The following is a 24,181-nucleotide window of genomic DNA, read 5'->3' on the forward strand; positions in this document are numbered from 1 at the left end:
TTATCATTCGTTGGGAAAGTTGAATATACTCACCTCCATACTGTCACTAACAATTTCCATGCTATTTCTGAGAGCATATTGTGACTTTCTGATAGCAGAGTCTAGAACCCTGTTGTAACAGCAAGTCTACAGTGGACTTCATCCTGTGCTCATGCACAGTTAGTGACAGGGACAGAAGATTATGGTGGCAACAGATTAGAGGGAGAGGAGAAGAGATACATAAACAGTGGCTCAGATTAGGCTATGGAAGAGGTCATCTGCTAGTTCAGGTCCTCTGAATGTTAATTCTTACCTTTTCTATAGGCTGAGGGTATATCTGCATTCTATACAGTCTCTATTCTACCTGAAATCCATCTCCTGGGTAGCTTAATATTGGGATTATTGCTCTTCTGATACACATTAGAGTACAAAGTTTTTAGCATTCCCAGGAGGGATTGTGGTGGCAAGTATGGTGATAATGGGATTCCACGTTGGTGACTGGAGTCCCATTGCACTCCATGAGGTATAAGAAGAATTTATATGCTCCTTTTCTTTCTCAGAGAACACCTGCATTTGCAGTCTCCCTATTCTCTATCCTACTGGTTGTCTCTCATACCCCTTCTCAGATCATCATTATTAGTTGATTAGTCCAGATAATCTCAGCAAAAGGGTATTCTGCCTGAATTCCCCGTGTCTGCAGTTCGGATTTTTCAAATTTAGGCATAAAGAAGATGACTGTGCACTGTAAAGGCAGAGTAAGTTGCTACACAGCTTATCTCCAGGCATGGCAGAACACTGTGCTATGAGCCTGTCTACCCTTCATCTGTACTTTTGCCTCTGGTGAACTGCAGTTCTTTTAGGATTTGGGCACACAATGGGAACCCAAGTGACAACATTCACTGCTGTTTTAAGTGACACCATTCATACACTGAGGACAGTGCGGCAGGAATGGGATGGGACCTGGGCCAGCCTTCATTGTGTAAGGGGAGGAACTGGGCTCATACAAATATAGTTGTGCTCTGGCCATAGACAGGAACTCAGAAAAATGAGTACAGGGTGGAACAGCAGTGCATGCTCTCAAAGGATCTCCTGCAGAAGGGAATTTCTTTTTAAAGAGTGCCAGCCCCAGGGAGTGTCTGGCAGCCAGGCTGAGGTGGAACAGAGCTGGGCAGGGCTGGTGGGTGGTGTGGCGTGGTGCAGATGGGCTGCTCCACTGCAGCTCCCCAGGGATCCTCTGCCTCCGCGGGTGGGCCCAGGGCTGCCAGCTCGCCCAAACCTCACCATGTTTAGGGTATTTTCATAAAGTCCCACCTTCTGTATTATTGTGGTTCTATTAGAAACCCAGCTTCCATTCAAGAAACATTTCTAGCTCATAAGCTTGAAAATGTGAACCATAAGGGCTCAAAACCAGAAGGCTAATAAAAATAAATGCCTTTCTATTATTGGAAGTAAAACAAATATTAATTTGGGAGGGTTTTTTAGTGTGTCTCTTAATATCTTCAGGAGAGAGAAACCACTTGAACCTCTTTCTGTGCATTCAGGGGGACATCTTAGAACCTTTCCAAGATACTTCATGTTCTGCAGCTCTGCCATGGTAGGGAGGTAGAGATGGGGAAGCAAATGGGATCAGGCCTAATTACATAATGTTCTACTCAATTGTGCTGTCCTGTAGCTGTACAGTGCAGAAATTTCCTGCACAAAGTAGCACATGGAAATTTAAAAAATAATAAAAAAAAAGGGTGTGTGAAAAGATGTCAAACCAAAAGCAAACTAGCACGTTATTACAGAAAGTCAAGATATACTAACATACACGGTGTGAGCTATTGAGCAGCATAGAACAATGAGTTGTTCTACGTGCTCGCTCCTAATTTCTCAAAGAAACTTTTTCCGTTAATGGCAGACTGCTTTTAATTATTAGCCTTCATATTATTAATGTAGGCAGTGCTATTTCTTAATACATTCTTGTGATCTTTGTGTTTTCTGTTGTTTTTTTTTTGTTCAGGTTTTTTTAATTTCCAAAGTCTGGACAAAGATCTGCTGAGCTTCCATACATACTGCAGAAGTAAATCAAAGGGCCGGTCTCATCCCCGGCTTCTGCATGTCATTAGCAATTTGCAGATTTTGGAGGGGAGGAAGTGTTGAATATATTCAGTACCTCTTTATGAGGGGTTCAGACTCCTGCTGGGCCACACATCAGTGTGGTTTGCCTTGAGTTCAACTCCAGAAAGGAGTTCATAGTCCTTCCAGCAAGGGCTCTTGAGCTAAGGCAGTCTGATGAAAATAAGTTGAGTTAGAATCAAAACTTTCAGAGGAAGTTGAGAAGTTTCTTTATGAGAGAGAAAAAAAACTATAAAAAAAGAGATAGGTGTAGGTACTGCTTGGTTAGGACTTGGATGTGCTGGCAGCTAAGAGCTGGTTTGTTTATTTAGGTTGCAAGAAGGAATAGGGTAGCCTATTTGCTGCACTCTGATCTCTGGTTAGCACAGGAGGCCTTTCAATAAATTAACAAGTACAGAGGAAATTATAGGGGAGTTTGAGGATGGGAGAATAAGTTGTTTGAGAGTGGGACTTCTCTGAGTCTTCCTGCATCTTTTTTTCATTAGGGCTGTGGTCTAGGAGACCCTATGCCAAGTTTGGAAAGCAAACTCCACTTTGAAGGAATATTGTGTATTTAGTTACATCAGTGTATGCTGACTTAGCAAGACTAGAAGAGAGAAAATAAGAAGATAGAACCAAATTAAATTGGTACGGTCAATAGCTTCATCAGGAAGAGGGCTGCTGAAGTCAAAACTACCTATATTTTGCTACATCTAGGTCAGTTACTAGTTTGTCTACTTCTTTTGGTTCTAGAATTGCTGCAATTGCCTTCAACATCTCCCTTTCCTAGGGGCTTCAGCGCCGATAACTCTTGATCTATGTGTCTGTAAGGAGGCATGAGCAGGGCTTAATGCAGCAACAGCACTTCAGTGTTCTCTTTCTCAAGAAATTAATCATTAGCATTGACCACTGACTCCCATACTATTTATCTTATACTTTTCCCTATTTTCTCTTACCCTCGTTCTTTTTTCCCTCTTCTGAGTTGATCTCAGCAACACAGTTCCAGTCCCCACTGTTGGGTAGGTCTGTGCAGCCCCTATGGGGAGAAGGAGAAAATGGGTCAGAGCTACAGGGGCAGCAGCAGGCCATGGTCTTCTTACTGGAATGAGTATGAGGCCAGGAACAGAGAAATGCTGGAAGCTTCGTGCAGTGTTTCTGTGGTATAATAACACAGCTCTGATGGCACACTAATTCGGTTTTTTTACTTTTAGGAACTACTAAGGCAGTACTGATGCTTCCTTAACTGTGCTAGTTCATTATCATACAATGTAATTATCTGATTCTGGTGTACACTTTGTAGGACCTATTTTCTGGGGCCTGTTTCTTGGCAGATCTACCTGATAACACAGTTTCCAAAAATGTACGTTAAAGGGTCAGATTGCTGTGCTGAATAAATTATAAAATATTTTGGTGGGGTTTGGGGGCCTGCTGTGATAGGCTCTGTAAAATGTCTAATGTAAGGCCAGTCCAAGCCCTAAAGAATCCAAGTTTTAAAAAAAACCCAGTTAAGATTATGTAATAGGCTCAAGTCAAAATCCCAGACTTTTGGAAGGAATTTGGATGTAAATTGGAACTTGGCAGCTCTGGTGGGTTTATAATTAAAAATGCCAAATAAAACTCTGGTAGGAGCCTTACCATGTCATTGCTGACATTAACGTTAGGCTGCCTTACTGGGATTGATAGAAGCTTTCTTCCTTTTTGTTTAATAATATATTTCCTCTTGGAGGAAAACTGTGGTGGTAAAACTCAGCAAAGCCAACAATGTGTCTCATAAACAAATTCATTTCCTTCTCCAAACATTGTTTCATTCAAGAGCAATACATTCAAAATTCCTTTTAGCACTGGGTCTTTAATTGGTTCCTTTTGCAGGAATGAAGCAGCTATTCTTTGAATGTCCCTTGAAGTTTGCTGAATTTGTTAAAATCTGCTGTGTTATCTCCTGTTGGGAATGCATCCTTTATTGAATTCCAGCATGGGAATGACCTTGATAACATACTTGTTGTAAGACTTTATTTGGAGTTTCTTAGGAGAAACCCACACATTTGTTTTTAATAGTGAGCATTTGCCTGTAATATGTAAAAAAATCACCCTTAATGTTTCTGTAGAGTCTCAGGATGGCTTAATGATTTTTAAAACAAACAAATGAGGGAGACCTGTTCCTGGAATGAGGAGATCTCATTTAATCCATCTCCAGAAACTTATTTAGTAAGGCCCAAGGAAGGGGTAATAGGGCATTTCCATTTGTTTAACATTAGGCATAGCTTTTGCTGCATTTCTCAATTCATTGATTTCTTGTTTTTCACATACTACTGTGATGTACAGATGTGATTTCAATAGTTTTTTTTATTGAGACTATATAGTCTCTTTGAATCCAGTTAATAAGTGTAGTTATTTGAAATGCAGATGTACCTGTGTTACTTCCAGTGTTTAATATTCTGTACAGAGAAGAGACAGAAATTGAGAGAGTGAAGGTAAAGGAAAAGAGATATGATCTAAATGATTTTGTGGCCTAAGACTGAACGCTGACTAAATTGGGGAGGAATAAGCACCCACTTGGGAAGTGTTTCAGCTGTTGAACTAAGTTCAGTTTATTATATTCTGTAGGAACAAATGAAATTCAGATTGCTAGTTGCAAGACGTTCATTGAAACAGTTATGCCACTAAAGTTATCTTGATCTTAGCATTAATATTGCCTGGAAGAGCATGAATATTTCCTGGAAGGCTGTGGTTTAGGTTAGTGGTTTGTGTTCCCTTCTTTTTGGGATGGTTTGGAATTTTTAGAAATACTTTTTATCCAATCAAGGAGTAGGGGACACACTATGTGATTGTAACCATATAGCAGGAGTGATGAGTAAGGCTAAACCTGTCTAAGACGGTCTGCAGTGTAACCCAGGGCTGAATGTGTTCAATTAAAACTATTCATTAGATGCTCTCTCATGATGAGGGATTCAGAGAAAATCAGCACTGGCTTTTGAACTATTTATCAGTTAATGAGAAACAAAACTTGTAATGAGTATGGTGAAGAACTCTGACTAGTTATAGTAGAAGCTCATAAGCAAGAAGAGGCCAGAGCAAAATCTGGCACTGAATAATGAAAGAATTAAATAGAAGTTGCCACTGTTGGAAAAAAGCCTACACACAGACCCGTCTTGTGAGCCAGCACTGACTTTCGGCAGCAGTAACTAAGTCAGTTATGAGATGAGCTTCCTCGTGCATAAATGAGGCTTTCAGCAAAGAAAATACATGGAGTTTGTTGCACTGGGTGGCAAACGCCTTCCATTATCTCCATAGCAATGCTGACTGGAAATTACTTGGCTTACTGCTCTTAGGCAAAAAGGCTGTGTCATGCTGCTGCTGTGCCTCTAGTTGCAGTTGCCTAATTACCAGGACCGGAGTGGTTCTTCCACCAGTACTGTGAATGCTGCCTGGCTTCTCGTCAGTCTTTGCTTGCTCCAAGGAAGCAATGGGGAAAGACCGGCTTGGGGTGTTTTACCAGTCCTGTGCTTAGGTCCTCCAGAGAGCTTATTTTCACAATCAAAATGGAGTTAATAGGGATTTTCTTCTCTTCTATCACACCCTCTTTGTGCCCTGCACTTGTTTGGGCTGTGTTTTCTGAAAAAACAGACTGAAAATGTATTTTAATGATACTTGGTCCTCTGAATTGTAGGTGGCTGTTGGAAAATTAGGCACAGAGGCACCTCTGAGCTTTAAACAACATGACCTTCTGTCTCTGGGTGCTTCCACACAGCATTTGTCTAGTGATCAAGTTAAATTTTTACCTGAGATGCTTCTTCTGAAGTAACTGCTTCTGAAGAAATAGAAAAGTGCTCTTGAATTCTTTTTAATCATTCCTCACTATCTGAAAGTGAGTGCCACCAGTGGGTCACAGGCATCTGTCTAGTGGCAGACTTCTGTCCCAAAATGAATATTCTTGTTTGATGGTTGATTTCACCACTAAAGTCATGAGCTATAGAGTTCTATTCCTTAGCATTTGGGTGACCTGATTGCAATTGCACTGTTTTTAGGAGAGAAGAGATGCTAACCTTATCATCCTGGCTTTATTACAGTTAAGGTTGCATCTGAAACAGTTGCCAAGGTGGCCTCTTTACTGATGTTTTTAATTAGGAACCATCACCAAAATAAATTGGGTTCAGTTTTGCTGTATCAGTATCATTTATTATAGAGAGCATTGTGAGCTGAAATGTATGTAGATGGCTCACAACTTAATGTCATTAAGGTATTTTATATTTTCTCATCTAGAAAATGGTGGGATACCCTGGTGGGTAGGCCTGATGTAGGATCAGAATAAGATTAGAATATATTTTTCATCTAAGAATTTAGGAAGTTTCAATATATAAAGAAAGGGGCAAAATGCTTAATATTTACTGCACTTATAGCATAAACTACTTTCAGAGAAATATCCAGTGATTAGAAATGATTGTCTGGATGAATTACCCTGCCTTATACTGTGATATAGCTAAAGGACACTTCTAGCTGGCTTCATTTTGTATGACTGGTGTGATATGTTCCCAAGAGAGTGAAGCACTTTCTAAGGAGGGAATACATCGTCCTCATCACATCAACAGCCCTTTCTTGGGTACATTGTGACATCCTTTTTGTGGGATGTGTTTGCCACCGTGCTGTATGGGAGATGTGTGCGTAATGGATCCAGTGGAAATAAACAGTGTTTTCCCCCTTATGAATATTTGATCTATGATTTATTTATCCACCCAGACTTGGACTAATAGCATGTCAAATGCTGCCTGTTTGTTTTCCTGTTGACATATTTCTATCAGCAGTGTCTTCTGTATTATGGACAGGAAAAATATTAGCAGATTTATAAAACAATGGCTTAACGAGACCAGTTCTTTGATGTAAGCTAGATGGACTCCACTTGGGAAAATAATAAGAGATTAGGTGGAGGGGAGGGGTTTTTCATCTACTGTGAAATTGTTCACATTAGGCTGGAAGAAGAGTAAATTGAGACTGACTGACTCCACCAGAAGGTCAGATGCTGACCGGTGCTGGCAGGCCGGTTGTCAGCTAGGGCAGAGCTTGCCTCCGTACCCCTGTGTAACTGTATGGAGACCTGATATCTCTGTCTCTTGCACCTTAGCATGCACCGAATCATGGTGTAAAGAATCAGGCTTGATATCACTGAAAACGCCTAGTGACAGCAAGCAAGTCAGAGATAGCTGCAGGTAAGAAGTACAAGTACTTTGATAGGGAAAAAGATGCTAAAAGAGTCCAAATGCACCATTTTGCCATAAATGATCTGTTTAATCTATAATTTTCTGATTCTCAGTTCACCTTGCACCTGAAAAAAAGAATAAATCAATGAGAGTGTTAAAGCAAAGACTTGATTATGAGGTTTGGGACACCATGAGCACCCAAGGGTAATTCATTTAGTCAGAATTCTTGCATTTCTCTCTCTCCTGTGCCGGTACCCTCCTGTCTAACTTTTGGCAAGGTAGTTGCTTTCCATTTGCCTTGGCTATTTATAAACAGTTAAATATCCAGGAAAGGTAGAAACCCTTATTATGTGTTTGTACAATACTTAGTTCAATGGCTGTTTCTTCTGTCAGAGCTGCAAAGTCCATTGTAATAAATTGAATAATAATGGAGAATTTTGTCAAAGGCGTCTCCTATTACTTGTCATTATCTGGAGGACTGGTTCTCTTTGGTTCACAGAGTATATTTTCTACTAAAAGAGAAGTTTCCACTACATAAAGCATAGACTTTTGCCTTTAAAATTGACAATAGCAAAGGTAGAAAGAATCGCTCCTGCTCGTATTTATTTCAAAGGTTGTTTTAGGTTTAGTGTAGCTTTGAGTTAATAATAGTTCAAACCTACATTCAAACCGTATAGGTGAAAATGCTACTGTTTCTCTCTCCCCAGTGTATGTTGACAATATACTTTTCTGCTTACAAGAGACAGGCTGTCAAAGACATGTAATTAAATAACATTATGGAGGTTGGCATGCTTTCATTCGAAAGACCAGCGTACAAAATCTAAACATTTTAAATTATTTCTGCTTTGAATGGCTGCTGTAGTTCATGGCTGGTTATCTCCCTTTTCAAAGACTTCCGGCATTGAGGAAAACAACTTTCCTAAAAGCTGCTGGCAGTTCTGGTATGACTCCTTCTAGTCTACTACACTTTTTCCTGTTCATTTCTTTTTTACGTTTTAAGAAAACATTTTGAATTTTCCTGCAATCTTTGATATCAGGAGATAGGAGCAGATACAGACTGGCGTATCTAATTGTGCACTTGGCCTTATCTTTGTCTGCAAGGCTGTTTACCTTTGAAAAGGAAATTATTCTTTTTGAACAATTATAGCCTCTAAGCTTTCATCATGTCTCTCTAATTTGTAGTGCTTTGCTTGTAGTGCACTGTCAGATGCATAGTGAAGTTATAGGAAGCTAATGTCCTTAACAAAAGGGAAGTAATTTTTATTTTTTTTAGAAGAAAACTCTTTTTAACAATAATCTGAGCTGATCAAAATGTTCTTGATAATATGGTCTTTTAAATTCAGTGAGGATAAAGCTAAGATACTGCAGTAGGCAGGAATGAGCAGTTGTTGGAAGGGAGAAAGGAGGAAGCTGGTTAAGGTGCAGTTCTTTAGAAGAGGATCTAGGGCTTACAGATCAGCAATAGCTGTATATGAGTGGGCAATGCCGTGGTGTTGTAGAAAAGCCAAGTCTTATACTGGATGTATATGAGCAGGAATATTGACTGCAAACTACAGAAAGAAAGCTTTCTAATCTACTGAGGAATGGTAGGGCTGGAGCTGAAGTGCTATCTCTGGAGAACCTAAATGAAAATAATTAGTAGTCTAGAAAGTGCAACCTGTGAGAAAGGAAAGGAGGTTTTGGTTTTTGGCTTAAGAAAGGCAGGCTGAGAGATGCAAGAGTGAAACAAGCGTGATGATAAGCTCTGGATATAGGTATGTACAGGTATAAGTAGTTACCCTGCAGAGAAACAGAAATTAGTGAGGGGAACACAAGACCTAGTGACTTCAGCTGCAGAAGTATTCAGGTTAGACCATGAGAAAAACTTTTCTAACAAACAGTAGAAATTGTTAAGCAATGAAGTAGATTGTCTGGCAAGGCTATGCAGTCTTCCTCTGCAAGCAAATTCTATTTGCTGGGTTTATAAGAAGGGAATAATTTTTTGCATATGTTCATTGGGTATTCTTGCTAATACCAAATTCACAAGGAAAAATCAACTAAGTAGCATTCTTAAAATGCCTCACTTTTGCTCGCAATTCCTAGAAAATACAAATTCCCCAGTCTCCTTTATAAAACCCATGACTTGTTTGAATGGTTCCTGTTGTAGTACTATTACACTACTAAATTAAGTCTCATGCAACCATTGTGCAACCTCAAGAGATAACATGCTCAAGGAGACTTCTAGTAACTAGGGAAACATGCTCTTACCTATGCCCTGTTTGGAACAAAGCAATGTGCATGCAGGCGTAGCTTTAGAGATGAGCCTCGCTTAAACCTCATTGTAACATGCTAAAGAACATTTTCAATAGACTGTAGATAGTCTAATAAAAATTAACTGATGAAAAACGTTAATATCATTGATTTACCTTCAGCACATTAAAGCATGTAATAACATGAAAACATAGAACAATTATGATGTGAGAATAGAGGAGGGGCATATATTTACTTTATACCTGTTGCAGCATGGGGGGTTTAAAAAACAACAATGGTAGGTAGTGCCTAGCTAAGGTAATGAAGTATTTCCTATCATAAAATTGCCATGTGTCTCTGAAGTCTCACAGTCAAGCTGTGGTTGTTGCAGAATATCTTAAACTAAGAGGATGGCACAATAAATGAAAACTTTAATTAAATTTAATCAATTGTGATATTGTTTTTCTTGGTGAGGGTGGTGTAATGCTTACCACCATTAATGACTAGCCATGGAAATTTTTCCTGTTTTCTAATTATTAGTATTATTGTGTGCTTTTAATAAGTACAAAGTATCTGGTTGATGCCCACAGGATTAAGCATACACTTAAGTGCTTAGCAGAAGTTGGGTCCTTAAATGACCCTTCTGTATTTCCTTTGTCATGGCACTAAACCTGCTGCGCTTCTTGAACTTTATCTGAGTAAGTGCTGCATACTGTATTTATATCAGACACATTTTTTTGTTTGCATTTTGGCTTTATGAAATGTCAGAATCAATCTTATACTAATGAAATGTTCAAATTTCATCTCAGCTATGAACATAGCGGCTAATCCTATAAGATGTTTACTTTCTGCCTCTCTGGCTATGTATAGTAACAGAGAGTCTGCCAACTTAAGCACTGCTGACAAACGTCTCCCTACTGCTAGTCAGTCTAACAAATGTTATTTCATTGAGTAAAGATTGAAAATTAATTAATTAAATGTCATTAAAATCCCTTGCAACCTTTGACAAGTTTGCTCTTACTGCAGACCAGTAAAAGTAGTTACCTCAAGACTGCATGTGCCACCTGAATCGCACCTAACTCGGTAATCTGTATGTTTTAATCTTACAATTTCTTAATTTTAATCATTGTGGAATACATCTTTTAATGGTGGTAGCTATGTTTTAGCTGGAAATGTGGAGGGAGAAAGTAGAAAGAAAGGTAGGCTGTTCCAAGGGGTGCAAAAGCAATAGGAAAAATGTAAGCCAAAGGCCACCGACCAGAGTCCAACCTTCCTAGCAAATCATTCAGAGTGTAACTACAAACCTCCCAAGCCTTTCTTTAAAATTAATTTTAAATTTTTTCCTGTGGCATTCTGAGAGTGAGAGCTATGTAATTCTCAGCGTGAAATCTCAAGCTGCTTTCCTTGTTGAAGGCTGTGGTCAAACAGTTCACAGGCAGGCTGTCCACAGAGGAGTGTGAGTGTGTTTTTCTATGTAGTGACATTTTTTACATTTAGTTTCTAAGCTTCAGACTCTGATTTTCCACATCCGTGCATTCTGAGTAGCCCTTGGCATGTATGCAAACACCACCAGAAGCCTGCTCAGGCAGAAAGGCGTATTTATTTGCACTGGCATAGTGCCTGAGGAATTACCCAGGAATAGGGCCCTGGTGTGCTGACCACCATAGGAAAAAAGACCTCAAATGTTTCTCAGGTTTCTGATACCCAGGGAACACTTTGTTTTAGATGGGAATTGCTAGGCAGACGACAGATGTGGCCAAGCAGCCCTTACCCTGGGCAGCAGTCCTATGAACGGTCATTAGACCTGTCACACACCACCCCCCTTCTTTGGACTCCCAGGGCTCTTAGTCCTGCTGAGTTCTTGAGAGGGGTTGAAGAGGTAGAACACACAGCTATCTTGCAAAATTTCCCTTGCAAACCATTCGGGAATCACTGAACTTTTTTTCCCCTCTGTGTTATGGAGCAAGCTGATGAGGAAGAGGAGGTAACACCCACAGGAACATTGCAATGCTCAGAAGCAGCAGCCACTGGTACCTGGCTTGGTACCTCTGACTGATGCTGCACAGCTACTGACTGTGAAGACAGATCCATTTCCTGGATGCTTTCCATTGAAGTGTTACTGGTCCTCATAGTTCAACTGATGGACAGCAACCAGCCAGGAATTATGTGGTTTTGGCAGTTTAGGACCAGATCTTGTAGCAGTGTGATCTGACATGAAATCTGGATGTGTTATCTCTGTTTCTGCAATTTTTTAGGCAGTGCCACTGATACAGCAAAGGAAGTACAAATACAGTTTTAATTTTCTTGGATCAGAAGATCTTTCTCTCCAAAACCAAACTCTGGTGTGGCCAGTGGAGACCCTGTTGGTTCATCTTCCTTAAACAAATTGATCAGGATTAACAGTATTAGTATCTTCCTTTTTCCAGGGTGAACAGGGAAGGTCCCCTTTTCTAGGTGGCTTGCCATTGCCTTTCATGTATTCAGAAACAGGAGCTAGCTTTTAAAAAATGTAAATGAGATTTATTTGTAGTGTATGTACACAGTTTTCAGAAAACATGAAAAACAGCAGCCCATGAGCCTCTGTTCTTGAGAATTAGTTGTGTTTTCCTCTTGTAACAGACTTGTCCTCTTCTGATTTTCACCCTTGTTCAGTTAAGATTGCTGGAGTTTCTATATACTTTACAGTGTCTTATTTTGGTATCTGTGAAGGATTTATCATCAAATCCATGTTATAGCATGACAGAGAAGTACTGATTAAATAAATGATGTTTCCTACAGTGACATGGGACCAAAGATACCTTCCTACTAGCTCTACTGTGCAGGACTCAAAATAATCCTTAAGCAGCCTGTAGACTTGAGAACCTCAGGAAGTCTCAGAAGGGTGTTATCCCTCAATGAGGACCATTTTCTGTTTAGTATTTTTAACCTTCTTCTTCTGTTTAGTTCCTGCTCTGTCACTTAATGTAATGCCCGTTTATTGCAGACTGCTTTTAGTTTGGTCCTTTTAAAAGCTCCCTGAGGCACAATGATGCCTAGAAATTAATGTATTCCCTTCCCGCACATCAAGCAGATGTGTGTATATTAAGTTAGTGTCTCTAACATTTAGCTGATTTCTTTTCAGGGCATAGTTGAATCACTGCTACATACCAAACCCATTTGTGGCCTTTCCTCCTTAAACTACTGGGATATGTACATTTATATACACAATATTTTTAGCTTTAATTGCAAAGTGCTTGTATGACTTGCAGGTTTTTATAAAATCATTAGTCCTAAATATGCTATGCTATTGGGCAACATAGTGCTCCAGTTGTTGAATGTGGCTGGATTCAACAGGAGCATGTGTAAGACACCCTTGGCATTCCAAGACCTTGAAGTGGTTATCTTTGGCATCTTTGCCCACCCATCTTTTGCTTACTGGTTGGAATAGAAGTAATCTTTGAAAAGATTACTGGTTGAAAAGCTGAGGACTTCAGTTAACGTGCTAGGTAAAAGCATCCTTGCCAAGGAATTAACATATATTCCAGCTAATTATGCAGCTAGGTCAGGGTAACTCCTGCTTCTTCTCTAAAGCGAAAGAAAATCCTCTCCTAATGTTTATATTACACAAAGCCATGATTGTTACTTCTCAACTGTGCTTGAGGTCACTAATTATACCTGTAAATGGTGAAGCCTTATTTTCTGTTAGAACAGGGAGGTGTCCCTCCCCATACCCGCAAATCTTCTTTGTATTATATCTCCTCTTGCTGAGGAAGTCAACAGAAGTAGCTCTTTGGAAGAGCATCAGTCCTGTCCTACTTTCCTAGCCTTACCATAAAGAAAAGTGCCATCACACTCAGAACTAAAAATGCCAACTTCAGGTTGTATTGTGTTTATCGAGGTAAAACATCATAAGGATGATTTCCTGGAAATCCCCCCAGCCCCTTAATGTAGAGAGAGTACCCTTCCCACTCTACTAAAAAGACTTAGCTGTTCAGGTGAAGTCTTTCAAAAATATAGGTTTATTTTAAGCACATGAAACATCAGGATAGGCACCATTATAAACACAGAAAGATTAAACATGGCAATGAACTTGCAGCCAGACAATACAAGCAATAACTTAGAGGCAGAGGTTACCATTTCACATATGAAAACCTGCTGAAAATTGGTTATTTTTGGTTCTAGAAATTCTAGACTTTGCTCATCTCAGTATGCCCTCTCACTCCACCCCTTCCAAGTTTTTATTTAGAAGAATTTGTGTAAATACTTTTTGTGTAAATAATATTTTAAATATTCTATAAAGTGTATTCAGATGAGGGATGGAAAAAGGTAAAGGCCCAGTTTCCAGTGCACTAGAGGGGACTGAGGCAAAACATACTCAAATCATAGACTGGAAAGAGATTGGTTTTGAATCAGACCCTAAGAACACATTGAGTAATGGCACAGTAATGCAAATATAATTTCTAGGAGACAACTTTAGAGTAGATACTAATTACTAGAACTATGGCTTGACAGCCTATTTGCCTCTTAAGTTTTGCAGAGCAAGGTCACATTCCTCTGTTGATAATTACTAGAATAAAAAAATGCTGAAATTCAAAATGTTCCTTCTAATGTGATCCTGAACAGTTGTTACTGTAAACAACATTCTGTTTATTTTGAAATAAGTCTATCAATTCTTGGGTCTTATTGTCCGCATTTTCCTGTAGACTGTGAGCTGCTATCTGGGAATTCCAATTAGTTTTTGTTGTTAGAAGTACAGTCATTTCCATCCTTAACTAGCCTTTAAGCCTGAAGCTGTTTCTGTTAACATCAGTGAATCAGCATGTCTTGTTCAGAAGCTTAGGCTTTACAGTTCACAAGCAGCGAAGCAAAATCTAAGGACAGCTAAAAGAGAACAACCAGCTTCTTGTAACTCATTTGTGTCTCTCAGAAACTTGAGAAAGGCTAAGGGATATTGCAAATTAAAACACTCTGGCATCATTTTTTCCCTTAAGACATGTTGGGGATGTAGAGGAATTGAGCAGCACCAAAAATTCCACTTGTTCTTACACAAGAGGATTTCTCAGTCTCCATTGAGAGAACACTGCAGTGCTGGAGCCTCTTACCCCTCTTAGCACATCTGTTACTTTTGTGGAAGCTTGAACTTGGAAGACAGTGAAAAACATTCCCAGTATTGTGATACTGACATCAAGGACAGAATAGTTACAGTGGTTTTTCCCTTACACTCAAACAGGAATAACTCCTCCTGCTATGAAAGTACAAAAAGAAACCTTTTTTTTTTTTTTAATTGTAACGTCCATCTCTATTCCTCCTGCTATGAAAGTACAAGAAGAAATCTTTTTTTTAATTGTAACTTCCATCTCTATTCTATAGCAATTGTGCTTATGAATAGTTAGGGAAAAAAATCCTGTAGAATTCAAGAGCTGGATTCTTTAACTCTTCTCAGTCATCCTTTTTGTCAGAGGTACTCAAGTTATCCTCTTCATTGCCTTCAGGACAGACTTTATTTCTTGCAATTGGTGTTTCTGAGACTGGGATTGTTGTCTTTCTAACCGGACTGTGTTTGACTTCAGGTGACTCGCTGTCATCCTCCTCCAACATATCTAACTGGTATCTCTGTAGCTCTAGGTACGTAGTAAACAACTTGGCATATTCTGGATGCTTCAGTGCAAAGTCCTTGAACTCATCTGAAAAATACAAGTGATACAGATACTATAGTGCAACAACAGATCAGAGAACATTTCAGTGCCTGCTCCTTTTACTGAAGCTGATCTCCAGTTACTTTCCTCTGAAGCATCTCAGGCATATCCCACAAAGTATCTAGGTCTGTGCTTCAACAGTTTTACCCAGAAACCACCAGATATTTTCAGGGAGAAAAAAAGATAGGAAACTCTCACTGTCAATATGACTATTAGAGTGCTCTTCGTTACAAAAGGATGTAACTTACCATAGGACAGCTTCCCGGTTTCGTCTGCATCTATTTCTTTAAAGAGCATAGAAACATCAAGCTCAGGCACCCCCAGGGCTGACTGAATGATACAAGCAAACTCATCTTCTGTTATAGTGCCATCCTCATCCACGTCAAAGAGCTGGAAAAGACATAACGTATAGAAATACTTCAGTATCAGTTTGCCTTGGAACCTTCTGTGCACATCAGCCACCCATATCAGATTTCTAGTATTCAAGAGGTGATCTGCAAACAATGCCTGAGATTTGAAGAGACTGGCTGCATTTCAGCTACTCTCTCTTGCAAAAGATTTTATGTGTTTTCCCTGGAATAAGACTAAGCAGACACTTAGCAGAGCAATGTACATGCTGTAGTTGGGATTAGAACACTCTGCAACAACAAACAAACCTCACAGCATTAGTTCAGTAATAAAACTCATACAAGACTGATAAAAACAAAACATAAACAAAGGTTTATGTTTATTGTCACCATGAGCTATGATGAGGGTCTACTGGATTCAGCCACTCTATACTGGAACGTTTTAGGTTTTAGTCTTCATTTTCATTAAGTTATGGCACATCTGCCATCAGATTTAATTTGCCATAGTTTATGCTCTGATGTAAAATACCTAAATACTGGTATACGTGATTGGTCACCTACTAAGGAATTATTGTAATTAACAAGGAATTTTGGTGACTGGAATGCAGGCAATAGATGTACACTGATCATTCCATCCTTCCCGGTGCAGTGACAGTAAGCATCTGCTATGAATCAACCCCTTGAGAAATACAAGGATGGATGGCTGTAATTCTTAAGTACTTGCTACAGGCAAACTTTCCCATTGCAAAGGGAAAGAACATTTAGTGGCAAATAAACCAAGTAGCAACAGGAAAAACCCATAGTTCCATTTCAGACTGAAACAGGTTTTTACCAGCTGAAACTGGGCATAAAAACAAATTACTAATTTTATAATCAGCACAACTGTTAAGATACTGAAGACTATAGTCTAGAAAACAAAATAGTGAAACAGCAACAATAGCTGCTAGGTTTGCTTCTTCACAGGAATCTGTAATGATAAAACATCCCTGAAAAAGCACAAATCACTTTGAACAGCTGCAGCTCTTATCTGTAAGGCAGCCAGTGGGTATAATGGATTGCCATAAAAATTCTGGTACTTCCTGAGTATGCATCAGTACTAAAAATTACCCAGTTTAAGATGAACATGATCCATCTCTCAATATACTGTTTGATATGGTTCATTAGAACAGATTAGTGGGTAAAATAACTGAATCTGTTTCAAAGATCTACTAAAAAAGTCACTGAAGCATTTTTCTATTGAAGGACTCACCTGGGCCTTGCTGGTCATATACAGCCTGCTTGTACTATCAGGACACCATAGTACAAGCCAATAGATCTTAGATGCGGCCCAATTTTGGATGTGCCAGTCTTGAATAGCCCTTCTTGATTTACCCCCCTCCTCCTCTTTGTTAGCACAGTGACTCTACTGAGCGCTTGACCCACAAGAGGATATTGCTCCATCTATTGTCTGCTTGTGACATTGAAGAATCACAGCTGAAAAAACCTCAGGCGAAAAAAATGCATGTGCTGCTGAATCATTTTTAGAGTTGGCCTGCCAAGTTACATATTCATTAGTGCCTTCACATGGCTTTTGAAACCCTTTTCTATGATGCCTGCAATTCTCCCCCTCCCCTTCACACCCTAAATGTCAATTGGTTTAAGAGTATTACTCACATTTGCATAACAGATTGAAGCTATAAACTTATGATTTGAAAGCTAACAGATTTACAGTCAGTCTTGATTTGTCAGGTTTGTAGATTTACACTAAATTGAACTTACCTTAAATGCCATGCGAATAGTCTCTTCTGTGTTGGCTGGGTTACAAAGAATAGACAAACCAATTACGTATTCTCTGAAGTCGATGGTGCCATCTCCATTCTGTAATCAAAATATGCATGGCAGTAGTTACAGTTAATATTGCAAATCACTTCAAAAGCTGTTGTATAGATCAACTATACAACATGCACTAAGACAGTTTACAACACTAGAGGTATTTGTTCTTCCTGGAAAAAATACTAAGAGCTCATTAAATATATGTACTACTAGGGCTGAAGTAGCAATACACATACTTTCAATAGCTAGAAATTGGGTATGAATTTCTATCTTATCAACACCCAAACAAAAAATATTTAAAACAAATTACAAGTTTTTCTTTAGTGTATGACCTCCAAGAAGCCTCTAACAAGAATTGGAATACATGTGTTTAAGGTAATTGTAACAGTTCATGTAGGACCAGCAACATCCTAGAATAAATAGGCCAACAGTGAGGCTGTTGCCCTGCGTTAATTCTTCCAAAGAACCTTCAGCAATAAAATATATGCCAGCAAAAGTACAGCCTGATGATGCAGTAAATCTACATGGTCTAACTTAAGCCTCTCTTTGAAGCAAAAGCATTGCCCTACATGCTGTTCTGAAGCCAATACACTGTCCTACCTTTTAAGCCAGGAATGCAATGAATTAAATTGTAACAGCCTCTCTGATAGTTCCAGTTCTGATCTGAACCAACATTTCAATGTGTTAGCTACAAAGCTACATCAACAAAACACTTGAAGCTTGCTTTGATGGGATTTGTGATTAATTCTATGTAAACTGCATTATATTTGCAGATAGGGAAAATGGCAGATGCCTGTTGACATTTATGCTTAAGTCAGTACTGTTCCTGTGACCATACTGAAAGTTTCTTGAAGGTTTTGGAAAACATCCTGTCTGGAGAAAAGCCACATATAAGCGTTAGGTGGTGGGACATAGAGTAGTTAATGAAAGCACAGCAGAGATGACTAGTAGCTCATAGTTTGGAACATTCACAATAAGGGCATTCATCAAAAACATTTTACAAGGAAACAAAAGCGTAAAGCAGAGTTCCCTTTGTGGATATAATGTGTTGCACATTTCAAGAAGAAAAAGATTTTTTTAGAAGTGGACTCCCTAAGTCTGAGAACAGCACAAAACTTTTTCAGCCAAGCAGGAGAGGGGTGGTCTCCTGGCTAAATCTGGAGTGAACAGCCAGATCTAGATTCTATTTCTGGCTCCCCTACCAACTTCTAATGCCCACTTGAGCATACCAACCTTAACCTTTCTGTTCTTGGTTTTCTGCTGCTGAATCGTGGAATATGGAGCTTGCCAGTAGAGAAATGCTAAGGCTGCTCTACAGAGTGCTTGAAAATCTTGAGTTCTATGAAATAGGGATTTTTGCTACTGAATTTTAGGTTTTAAGAGAGTTCTTGATTAAAATATGTGTAATAATGTGTTCAGTACTAACTCTTCTTTATCAAGCTATACATTTGACAGTGTTTAAAACTGTTAAGATAGAATTTTATTTAGCCTTCAAAACCAATCCAAGACTGTTTTGAGCAGACAACTGTTATTTTCTTTATATCAATGGTCTAACCAATCTTTTTTGAAGACATGCAACCTTTGAAGATCTCGTACTTTAAAAACCTGTGAATTTCAGTGAAACTTTTTAGCAGAGATATGAATAGTCCTTCAGTTACTTTCAAGTATGTCTCACAGATATAACTTTTGACAGGTTTTAATCATTAGAAAAGGACAATGTTCTCTCATAAATGCTGTTTTATTTATAAATCTGTGCTCTCATTATACTGCAGAGTTTGACTAAATATTTTGGCTACATCGTAGTTCTCATAATAGAGATAACATCTAACTTTAAAATGTACCATTATAAACCTAAATTTTTAAAACAACTGAGGCAAGAGTGTAGATAATAATTGTTCAAAGTTCCATGGAGTATTATTTTTGGACAGTTTTATAGACAGTGTTCTTAGCAAAGGATTGTTTGATGTGACTAGAATATTTTTTAAAATTTATTTTTAAAGTTAAGAATATGTATCACAGGAAAAGAATTGGGAAGTAAACTTTAAATAAAATAGTCTCATTACAAAACAACTTCTGACATAAGTTAACACAGCTGTGGCTGCACATGGAAAAATGACAAGAGCTAATAAGGGTCATATTACTTTCACTAAAGTGCTAAAACCCAGTAACCAAAACTGAGTGCAATCTGATACACAGAACAGCCCTTTGAGTAGGAAATAAAGTTACTATACTTGCAAGATCATGTTGTGACTAGCTCTACTAAACCCTAGGATGCTGGCTAACTTCCAAATGCTCTGGCATTTTGGTAAAGGAGAAATGATAGGGTTGTTGCCTGGAAAAAGAGATGGGAGTTAAACTGAAAATGCAGGAAAACCTTCAGTGCTTGTGTAGTACCACTGCAAACAAGCACTTGCAATAGTCTTTCTACACATACCTAGCTGTGTTTGCAGCCTGTGCAACCAAGAATACTTCAAGGAAGCAACATGAGAGCTGAGCTCCAATTCTCTAAATAGCAAAGTAGAACATAAATATTTAGGTATTTGTATTTACATTACATAAAATAATCAAAACATAGTGTAACCTCAACAACCCTTGTTTTCTTTAAAGAAACTAGTTTTCTGCTGCTGTTTTCACTATACATGCTATGGTAACTAGGGTTTTATTGGTTTTTTATACAATACAGTAAATCTTACACTTTGGGAAACAAGAAAGTTTGCATTGTTATAAGCAATCTCCACGTAGAGTTGCACAAGGACTGCAAGACAGATGCAATCAATAAAGTCTAAAGTACTACTGCCTCAAAACGTTTTTCTCACTATGTGAGGCAGTGGGAAAAATCAAGTGTGTATGTGTGTGCGGTAGTCGGTTGTGTTTAGCTAAGTAAACCCTGAGTCACTTACAGGGAGGGCTACCACAGAGAAGCTACAACTGGACCATTTGGAGAGGGACTGCAGATGCACCTCTCATGTTCATATCCAGGCTCATCATGTAAGAGGCTATTGCTATAACCGCAGAATTCCCACCGTCTGTTGCTACATGCAAGTTCTAACTAGTCAGAAAGGGAAATTCTGAAACAAACCTGCTAGGATGATGCTTACCTGGAGGTATCACACTCTCCCTCACGTTCACTTTTCTATTGCTCAGAGACCAGATGCCACTGTGGATAACTCTGTGCTTTCCCACTGAATAACTGGGAGGGGGGTGAATGCCATTAGGAAGGAACTGACCTCTTTCATTACCATTTGGGCCAATACAAATATTTTTACTGTTTCTGTCACCCAGTTTGGTATTAAACAAAGTGCAGGAGGAAAAAAGTCTTGGCAAAGGTTGTAAGTTACTCCTTCCTAAGTTGCAAGTAAAAGGCTTCTGCAAGTATACCAGGGAGGAGATTTCATCAGTTTGGAAAATACTATTTGCCAAGTGTAACTGCAAGACTTAGAAATCAAAGCTATGGAAATTTAGAAACAAAGCCAAACCACAGTACTCCATTAGCATTCAGATGCCCTGCAGGTATTGTGTGGTATTTTTCAATTAGTCACTGATGTCTCCCTGGGGAGGGGTGGACTCTTACATCTGGAGACTGCCTGTAGTACAAGGCTGTGCTGCTCAACTCATCCTTTCACATTCCAGTCAGCTAGCACACACCCTGGACAATTTTCTTTTAAAGCAGCAGAGCCCTGCTGAGAAATCAGCCTTGTTATATTGCAGTGCAAGAGCTGTTTTCATCAACTGTGTAATCCTTAATTCAAAGAAATGTACCTTTGACAGTTCATGTTATTCCTTCTTCTTTTACTCAGAAGTTGACATCTAGACAGAACTGCATAACTAGCTTGAGTGAGACACTGCACCCTGATAAAATTTAACTCAGTCAGAAGTTGATTTTGGCTGGCTGGCTGCTATGTGACTGCATTATTACAGCAAGCTTCTCTAAATATAAATGCAGTATTTTAAGATGTTTTCATTATAACTATAATAAGGCTTGAAGTAAAGAGAGAAAAGACTAGTTAATAGAATTGTGGGAAGGCGAAGAAGGTTGTAAAAGTAGCCTTATATAAGTCTTCAATTTTGTCCTAGCCAGCAGGTAGAGCTGACAATACCACTCAGGTTTTGCTTCAGCAGACAAGCATGAAAAAGCAGAAGTAGGAAGGAAATGAAATATGATTACGTAAATTCATTGATCATTATAGTTATTGCAACTCTCATGTTTTTCCCCTTCTTAGAAATAACTGCACAACTCTCTTTACTAGTGATTGCCTTCAGGCAAACAGAGCTTTATTCCAGCTTAGCGAATGCCGACAAATCAAAACAGTACCATCAACACCAAACTTACGAGCTTTTTATATAATTGTTATAATCATATACAAGCCACTTTATGTGAAGAAGTAACTAAGCTTTGATCCTTCAACACATTCCCTCACTTCAGAGTGTAGAGAGTTTTCTGAGACAGACTTATGCAGCTGTTCAACTGACAAATTACACAAACCCTTCAGAAAAGCAGGCTAATGCATGCACAAGAGGAATCATAACACTTAAAGCTGAACTATCTACCACTCGCTACCTCTGCCTTAGAATAAGGAAGAGACTACAGTTCTACAGTACAGGATTGTAGTCTTCCATGTATATCTTCCAGACAAAGCTTATTCTTCTCTGCTGTGCCTTCACGAATACATGGTCAGCTGCAGCCAGTCTTCAATAGTCATTTTGATCTGTCCATTTCCATCTCGGTCCAGGGACTTGAAGGTCCGGAACATGCTGTCCATTCGTACCAAGCAGCTAATGAAGTTGTTGAAATCCATGCTACCGTCCTCGTCAGCGTATCTGCGCACAATTACCTGGAAGAGTTGTTCGTGCAGGTGGAACCCTGCAGCCTTCAAGGCGCCTGGCAGCTGAGCTCTCCCAACAGTGCCTGACTGATCAGTATCATACTGCTTGTACACACATTGCCATTTCTTGATGTTGTTCCACAGATACTTGAACTCTTCAAAGCCCAGTTTGCCATTTGTATCACTGTCCATGACGGCCACCATGCTACGGCATGTGTCTAAGCTGAAGCCATCTGTCTTCAGGTCTTGATGTCTGGAAATGACTTTGTTCAGGATGTCCCGTAGCTCTGTGGCACACACTTCCATATCATCTCCAGCCAGCTGGACAAAAAGGCGACGGAACTGTCTGATCTCCTCACTCTCATAAGCTTCCACATTCGTGAAATGATTGTGAGGAGGTGGAGGTGGCTCCGGGTTATATTGAGCTGCTGCTTCACTTATAAGATTGACAAGACCTCCAACAAGTCCTCCAAGATTCCCTCCATGTCCTCCTCCTGTTAGGAGACCTCCAAGGCCACGTACAAGGCTCCCTCCACGACCACTACCACTTCCTCCACTCAGCAAAGCTTTAACAAGGAACATTACGAAGATTTTTTGAAGGCAGTTACTCAGAGATCCAGCACTTCTGTAACTCTCCGAAGCCGTATTGTGTCTGAGCTGGGCGTGGGCAAAACACAGCTTATCTGCATGCTTAGACTTGATCACGTCTGTGCATGTCTCCAGCTGCCAGTTATCTCAGGTCTCAGTAGTTTCTGTCAATTGTTGCTATGCCTCTATTTCTTTTTTTTCTTTATTGCATAGATAGCTTTATGTGATTTGAGGAATCTTTTTAGAAAAAAATGCCAATGATGAGGCTTAAAGCCACAGAGCAGAAGTCTCAAAATACTCGTGCTCATAACTGAAGCAATTTGAAAAGAGCCCTGCCACATTAATGTGACTGTTCCTCAGTTAAACTGGTCTCCTTTAAAGATGAATGCAGTGCAAGCTTACTAGGGTCTTGTTTGTTCTTCCAATCTTTTATGCCTTCAACCTTCTACTGAATTCAGCATTACATTGCTAATTCTAGTCACTGATGCTGTTGTGCCAGATAGGGAAAGTGAAAGGAGCCTTGATTGCCCTTAATTATTTTGGTTGCCATACCATATTTTTTTTGTATGTACTGTGCTTCAGGACTCAGCTTACATGTTCACAGGAGCCAATGGTCCAAGATCCCCAGGCAAGAATGAAGAAAGGATGATTACCTAGCTTTACTAGAGCTTCAATGCATTCTGCAATTAAGGAAATAAATTTGACTCTTCTCTATTTTAGAGCTTGTGAAACCTTTTTATCTGGAAAAATCCTGAAACAGTTTTAATCTGTTAAAAGCATGTACAACGCAATGACTTCCCAAGGACTGGCGTACTGCTAAAGCTAACTTGATCAGGAAGAGTGATGCTGAGTTGGGAGAGCTCCTGCAATAAGAAACGTACTCCAGTTCAAAAGCACTTGAAGTACAATGTGCTGCTTGCATTGTAGCACACATAGGTTGTCTAGAAGTAAGATGAATTCTATGTTATGCTCTAGTCACTAATGCTTCTGCTATAGTCAGAGGGACACATCCACAGAGCAATTTTTCTCATCTTCAGAGAGAAGTAGAAAATGGGAGAGATCACCACTGACTATGGGGGAAAGCCTAAATGATCAAATTAATACATAGCCTCCTTTAGGGCTGGAGATAGGCAAGAGGAGTCCTTATAATGTCTAATATCACCCTTCACAAACACAGCAGGAACATACACTCTAGTCACCTTCAATGTGTCTTAAATGATCTACTTACAACTTCATCACTAAATTAAGCTGTCAGATTGTACATAAACTCAAAATCTGGGGTAGGCAAAAGGAAATATTCAGCCATTACCAGCACGAAGATTATCATCTGATGGTGGTGCAGCAACTTGCTCCAAGAGATGGCTGTTATCTCACAAGCTACAAAGTGACCAACCTTTTTCCATCAAAACTTAAGGAGGAAACTGTAACAGTCACCTCTC

At 39.3% G+C, this 24,181-nt stretch overlaps 2 protein-coding genes across 3 annotated transcripts in view; both read right to left on the reverse strand.

Annotated features, from left to right (window-relative positions):
* Window positions 1-13,472: 13,472 nt before the first annotated feature.
* LPCAT2 (lysophosphatidylcholine acyltransferase 2) overlaps window positions 13,473-24,181 on the reverse strand; it is a 33,771-nt gene continuing 23,062 nt past the window's right edge. For both annotated transcript variants that reach the window (XM_074881655.1, XM_074881656.1), the window contains exons 12-14: window positions 17,278-17,376; window positions 15,421-15,562; window positions 13,473-15,160 (exon numbers count right to left, since the gene is read on the reverse strand). In XM_074881655.1, the coding sequence (XP_074737756.1) occupies window positions 14,916-15,160; window positions 15,421-15,562; window positions 17,278-17,376 (486 nt within the window). In that variant the 3' untranslated portion in view covers window positions 13,473-14,915. The remainder of the gene's footprint in view (window positions 15,161-15,420; window positions 15,563-17,277; window positions 17,377-24,181) is intronic.
* Window positions 21,571-22,820, reverse strand: CAPNS2 (calpain small subunit 2). Its single transcript, XM_074881626.1, has one exon. The coding sequence runs from the start codon at window positions 22,734-22,736 to the stop codon at window positions 21,990-21,992; it is 747 nt and encodes a 248-aa protein (XP_074737727.1). The 5' UTR covers window positions 22,737-22,820; the 3' UTR covers window positions 21,571-21,989.

This window comes from Strix uralensis, chromosome 12 (assembly GCF_047716275.1).
Source record: "Strix uralensis isolate ZFMK-TIS-50842 chromosome 12, bStrUra1, whole genome shotgun sequence".
NCBI lineage: Eukaryota > Metazoa > Chordata > Aves > Strigiformes > Strigidae > Strix > Strix uralensis.